At 44.9% G+C, this 6687-nt stretch overlaps 1 protein-coding gene across 1 annotated transcript; it reads left to right on the top strand.

The window, feature by feature from the left end:
• Window positions 1–283: 283 nt before the first annotated feature.
• LOC114448772 (nucleoporin GLE1-like) lies at window positions 284–4102 on the top strand. Its single transcript, XM_028425943.1, has 15 exons — window positions 284–382; window positions 635–874; window positions 957–1115; window positions 1201–1340; window positions 1424–1484; window positions 1609–1872; window positions 1949–2171; window positions 2282–2394; window positions 2491–2703; window positions 2826–3016; window positions 3097–3226; window positions 3309–3413; window positions 3498–3580; window positions 3667–3730; window positions 3869–4102. The coding sequence occupies exons 1-15, from the start codon at window positions 284–286 to the stop codon at window positions 3935–3937; spliced, it is 2154 nt and encodes a 717-aa protein (XP_028281744.1). The 3' UTR covers window positions 3938–4102.
• Window positions 4103–6687: the final 2585 nt, after the last annotated feature.

Raw genomic sequence — 6687 nt, 5'->3', positions numbered from 1 at the left:
AACTTAAAGAACGGCGCATTTAAAAAACGCCGTAATGACCAACTAATGACGAACGGTGTAAAAACCGTACGAGGTATTTTAAGAAAGACGCTTCTCTGTCTTCTTGGGTTGCCACGGTAACGCGTTGTTTAAAGCACTCGCGCGATTCAACTGCTTCTGACGTATCAAAGGACGCGTTGAAGCAGTGTTTCCAGACAAATGCTGAAAGTCAAAGCTTGTTTTGGAGTGTCTGCATCACTTGGGCCATCTCCACTGCTGTTATTGTAGTCTCGACTTTGTCAAGATGGCTTCCAAAAATCTACTAAGGGAAACTTTACAAGGTTTAAAAATGTCAAAAAAAGGAAAAATCAAGTTCGACCCGTACTGGGCGGAAAGAGGCGAGGTGAGTGTTTGTTAGCTAACATTAGCTAGCCAGCTAGTTTACCGTGAATTTAGCGTGAAAATGCATTACATTTAACGCCCGTACATGTCAGAGGACACTAGCTACAATTCCTTAGCGGCATTTTAAGCAGTAGATGTGAAATATCGTTACACAATTAATTACCAGACCATTTGTGTATCGTGTCTTCTGTTTTATGAAGCCGTGTTGTGTGTTCAGGCTCTCTGTGATTAACGCACTCCTGTGTTTTTGCAGCATATTTTAGAAGGATACAAAGGGGACCTCGGCTTGTCTCCTAACTGTGCGGGCGTAATGGACCGCCTCAGCTCGAGGCCCCTGAAGAAGTCCTCCTTTCTTTGCTCCAGCTCTGGAGGCTGCAGCCCTGACTCCTCTGCAGGATCCGTTTCTGACATCAACACCATCAACACTACATTTTCTGCAGCCACACCTTTAAAGAACAAGCGGCGGCATCTGGCAAGTCCCCTTTCCTGCAAGGTAAATTCAGATTGGATGAGGTGGCACTCAGATTCACAATAAAAACACTTTTAATTAATTGTGTGCTGAATCTGTGTTTTAGGCTGTTAGTGATGAAATGAATAGTGAAACTCCAGAGGCTGATGTCAGCAAGGTTTCCAGTCCTGTGTCACTACCCGCCATTTCCCTGCTGTCATCCAAAGCCATGCAGACGGCTGGTTGTATTGACAGAATTGAGAAGAAACATCAGGAAAAGGCCAAGGTCGGGCTGTGCTCTGTTTCGACGCATTTGATTATTAAGGACTCTGCAGTTCTACCTGACTGATGTCTTAAATCTCTGGTCTTAGTCAGCGCTCAGACTGCGGCAGGAGAAGCTGGTGGTGGCGGTGGCTGACGCAGCATCAGAGCAGCTGAAACGCTTCGAGGAACTGATGGAGCTGAAGCAGAAGCAGGAAGACCAGAGTATGAGAGACATGAGGGACAGAGAGTAAGACACAACGAGGAGTAAAATTATTGTAACATTTCTGAAATGCTGTGTCATCAAGTGCTTTTCCACTTCCTGCACTGTAGAACTAAAGAGAGCATGGTCCGCTATGAAAAGCTGAAGGAAGAGCAGCGACACCGAATGAAGGTATGATGATATGAAAAGATACTGTGAGCGAGAATGACACCTTTAAATTTGCAGAAAACTACATCATTTCAGGTCCTGCTGATTTAAACACTTGGACATTTCTCCTAATCTTTCTGTCAATCAGAATCTGAACCTGAGCCAAAAAGTTGCTGAGCCAGAGCAGCAGCAACTTTGGGAGGCGGAGCTTGAGAGGCAGACGCAAGTGGATGGCAGGGAAAGACTGCAAAACCTCCACACCATCCAGGTAGAAATCCTGCAGCTCAACCAGCTGCTGAAGCCATCCAGTCAGACAAAGACCGACCTCCCACCAACCAGCATCAGTTCCTACAGCACCCGTGGGAACCAGCTGTGCTCCCAGGTGTCAGTGGTGGTGAGAAAGACAGCCGAGGTCAGTTAAAACACTGCACATTCTGTAGGACACTTGTGGGAACATAGCTGAAAAACTCACCTCACTGTCTTTACAGGGACAGTTCCCCAGCGTGGAGGACATGACCATGGCTGAGCAAGCCCTCCACGAGATGAGGGCGCTGATCCAACTGATGCAGGAGGAGGTGGTCAAGGCTCATGAGTGGAAGAAGGAGGAGCAGGAGCAGGAAGAGAAGCGCAGGAAGATGGCAGCGCTGCAGGCACAACAGGACGTGCAGAAGAAGGCGGCGCAGTCAGCCCAACAGAAGGCGATGAAGAAAGGTGTGTGGCCACTGCAAGACCACTAAATGCTTGATGATTACATGTTTAGGGCAGAAAGTCTGTGCTGTTGGGCTGTTACCAGCTAAATGCTTAAAAGAATTATTGCACAGGGCTGCAGAACACTGCTGAAGACAGCACGCTCAAATGGTACAAGGAGCTGCAGCAGACGGCCGCTCAGTGTGCTCAGGCCATCGAACAACTCAGCACCACAAAGGATGCTCAGGTTGGACTTTTTTGAGCAATGTTTCCAATTTATTTATATGTGGAGCACCAATCAACACCAGGTAGATTTCATGAGCCATACTTTTTTATGACTCAGACAAAGAAACTGAAGCAGGAGCTCCAGAAAGCAGCCACCATCCCTGTCAGTCAAATCTCCAGCAACTCGGGTTCTCAGCTTCGAGAAATCTTTGACAAGATCGACAAACTGCTGTCAGGAGGAGCAGTGGTGTCCGGTGGGAAGTCTGTCTCTGTCTCGCAGCATCCACAGGGTCTGGACTTTGTCAGCTACAAACTGGCTGAGAAGTTTGTGGTGAGTCTGCCGTCAAGATATGAAAATATGAGGAAATCAATTAACTCCAAATCAGAACTTTGAGATCTAACATTTTCAGGAGAGAAAGAGCCACATCTAAATAACTTCTTGTCCCCACACAGAAACAAGGAGAGGAGGAGGTGGCGTCTCACCACGAGGCCGCCTTCCCCATTGCTGTGGTGGCCTCTGGCATCTGGGAGCTGCACCCTCGGGTGGGAGACCTCATCCTCGCCTGCCTGCACAAGAAGTGCCCTTACGCTGTGCCGCACTATCCTCCAATGAAGGACGGCACGCCTGTGGAGGAGTATCAGAAGTGAGAGACTCAAAAAGGCATCGCTGCTCACATAATGTCTGAACACAGAGTTCAGGTCCTGTCCCTCCCCCCTTCAACAGGATTCTCGGTTACCGTGTGGGCGAATCTGGAGTGGAAGACCAGGACAGTTTCCTGAAGAGGATGTCCGGGATGATCCGTCTCTACGCTGCCATCATCCAGATGAGGTGGCCCTACATCTCCAAACAGGGGGTAAGAATACGCCTCACTTCCTGTTCAGGGTCACATGGTGGGTTTGTAATATAACTCACACTCGCCACTTGTTGTGTTTCAGTCTCTTCCTCACGGTCTGAACCACGGCTGGCGCTGGCTGGCTCAGATGCTCAACATGGAGCCGCTGGCTGACATCACAGCAACACTGCTGCTGGATTTTCTAGAAGTGAGTTCTGATGGTTGTTCCAGAGTCATCTGGAGGATCAGAGGAGCTCTGTGAGTTGTTGATCATTTTGTGGGTCTCTTTCAGGTTTGTGGAAATGCTCTGATGAAGCAGTACCAGGGTCAGTTCTTTAAACTCATGCTCTACCTGAAAGAGGAATACTTACCCAGGTACACGCTGGCTTCACATTCAAAATGTTTTATGAGCAGATGTCATCACGTCTGATGGCTCAAATGTGCGTTTGTGTTGTCTCCAGAATCGAAGCGGTGACGAGCAGCGGACAGATGGGCTCGGTCAGCAGACTGCAGGAGTTTCTAGAGGTTTGTTACCGTTGGATCGGACATGAGATTACACTGATTTATGCATTGAGCTTATCTGCACGGCCATGATATGATGTCTGTCAGATAGTTACACATTTTGATAGATAAAAGCTACATCAGTCTGCCTCTCGCACACAGACGGCACTGCAGAACCAACAGATCAGCCCACCAAAAGGCCAGCTCAGCTCCCGCTTCTGGAGAACGTGACAGAGCTGTGGAGTGTAGCGGAGAAACTTCAGTACCTGCCAGAAAACGTGGAGCTGCTGGACTTTTTTTATTCACACATCAAAGAGCTCATCTCTTGATGATTGTGTTTTACATATTTATATATATATATATTTATACATTATATTTATATTCATGATTTCTGGATCCACCAAGAAAACAGATTTGTGCTTTGATAGGCTGTTAAAGCTAATTTTACTGTAAATAATTAAATTGTTTTGTTCTAAAACTGTGAGTGTTTCTTGCAGCAGAGCACAGTTGTGTTGTTGGACAAACAGGTTGTAAAATGAATTGTGCAAAAATCTAAACTACAAACCACAACCAGCTGTTTACTGTGTTCGGTTGTTGTACTCTGGCATGTCCCATTCCCTCAGCAACTCCCACAGACTCCAGCCTCAGCATCAGAGTGCCCTTCCTGGACCCAAACATGTCTCAATGCATGCAGTTTCCATGCCTCCATGCAGCAGCCAGCCCTGCAGGTGCTGCCCCCCTTCAGTCCCTTCAACAACCCACCAACATCACAGTCACATGGACTCCAACTATAGCACCTACCCTCCTCATATGTTCCCATCCAACATGCCCCACCAGCACAGCCTCTCCAACCCTTACTATTATAATGTTGCGCCACACCCTCAGCAAAGTTACTGGTCAGATCCCTTTCAGGGGCGACCTCAAACCAGGGCGTCAAGTAGCCTCCCCTCTTCAATACACTGCGCACACTCACACAACTCTTGCTGTTCTTACAACAGCCATCAGTACCATTGCTGGGGGCAACAACCACCATCTCCTGCTGCATTTGACCCTCAAAGGTCAGAGCTTCGCAAGAAGCTGCAAGCCATATTCAACCCACACCAGGTGGACACAGTCATGGAAAGGTTTCCGCATCTGATGGATGCTGAGAAGCTGGCTGCAGAGATACTTAACCTGAAGGCTCAGATATTCTGATTTGTTTGTGTGAGCTCAGTTAGGACATTTTGTCCCAGCTTCTTGTCAAAGTTTAATGTGTGGTCATACAGATGATGTTTCTTTATGTGCAATAATAAAAGAGAATCTCTTATTTGTATGACATTGCGGTCAAATGTCACTGGTCATCCATGTATATGGATCAAAGGTGCCTCTAAACAAAACATTTTATGGTTAAGCTTCAAGACTTTTGACTGTTGATGCATATTGTATCCAATAGCCTATGATCTGTTTCAGGTTTCTATGTAAAAGGAACTGCTGTAAAAGTGTTCTTTCAATACAGTTCTTCAGAACAGTCTGCTGTTCAGTATTATCTCTTGTCAGATATGTATTTAAATATACTGTGGTCACCTGTAGTTAGTGTGAATCCTGCAGAGGACCAAGGCATCAAAACAGTACCTCTTAATCTGGAAGCTGCGATAACTTAACGCAATGATTCCAGTAAAAGGAATGTGCTGATGTGTCATCATCTGTTTCCTGTAAATGAGCGTCAGTTTCATGAACCAAAACCCAGACAAAAGTTCTAATAACAATAAAATGTGTGTATGCGCTGTATGATGATGAAAAAGGCACAAAATATGGAATTAAGTTCTTAAAAACATTTAGATTTGTATATTCTTATTTAATTACTCATTGTGAACAATTACTGTAAGATAAGAAATCATTGTAAGCCTGTATTTACTAAGATAACACATGTATAATGGTATAATGTATATATGTGCCAGGTTAAGCTTTTATGATCTGTGTTCTTCATTGTTACTACAGTGACAGTGAACTTTTTAAAGTTCAACACGTTGTTAAAGATTTAACCCCTTCAACTCTTTTGTCTTCATACTTGATCACTAGGGACTTTGTCTTGTAAGAGTATTTTTTCACTTTTTTTTAAAACTACGTACCTACTGAATCCTTGTATTTCACTTGTGTGTTTTAAATGTGCAGTGTTCTGAGGATTGAGAGAAAATGTCAGCCTGAGTGTGTGAGTGTGTGTGGGTCATAGATTTGGAATCACCAACTTCCAGCAGCAAAATTCTCACTGCTGTCAAGCAGCACTACACAGATGTTATTACCCAAAATGATGTTTCTGTGTAAGTCTATGTTTAAACAGTGTTTCTGACTTGTTTTAACTACACTGCTCAAAACAATAAAGGGAACACTTCAACAACACAATGTAACTCCAAGTCAGTCACACTTCTGTGAAATCAGCCTGTCCAGTTAGGATCAACACTGATTGTGGATCAGTTTCAGCTGCTGTTGTGCAAATGGAACAGACAACAGGTGGAAACAGGTGGTGTTATCAAGACAAGCCCTTTAAAGGAGAGGTTCTGCAGGTGCTGACCACAGACCATTTCTCTGCTCTCATCCTTTCTGCCTGATGTTTGATCACTGTTGCATTTTGTCAGTGCTCTCACCCCTAGAGGTAGCATGAGGCAGTGTCTACAACCCACACAAGTTGCTCAGGGAATGCAGCTCATCCAGGTTCGTCTTTGTGAGTACTGATGTATTCAGAAAGCACTTGGACATGAGTTGTTGTTGTTGGAGATCTTTTTTTCTTTTAGTTTGTTTGTCTGACTGTCTAGGTGTGAAGACAGCATAGTTTGGCTTTTTCTTAGAATCTCAGAATACTGACCTTATTCTCAGAATCTATTCAGAATCTATTGTGAAAATAAGGCCATGACCTTTTTCAGTGACTTTCTGTAAAAAACCGAACATACGTTTGTCTCCTATACAAAGTTTAGTCATGGGAGCATTAACACTTTTCCGTATTGTTT

This window comes from Parambassis ranga, chromosome 16 (genome assembly GCF_900634625.1).
Source record: "Parambassis ranga chromosome 16, fParRan2.1, whole genome shotgun sequence".
In the NCBI taxonomy this organism is placed as follows: Eukaryota; Metazoa; Chordata; class Actinopteri; family Ambassidae; genus Parambassis; species Parambassis ranga.
The sequence above is the reverse complement of the archived record's forward strand: the minus strand, read 5'-3'. Positions and strand labels throughout refer to the sequence as shown.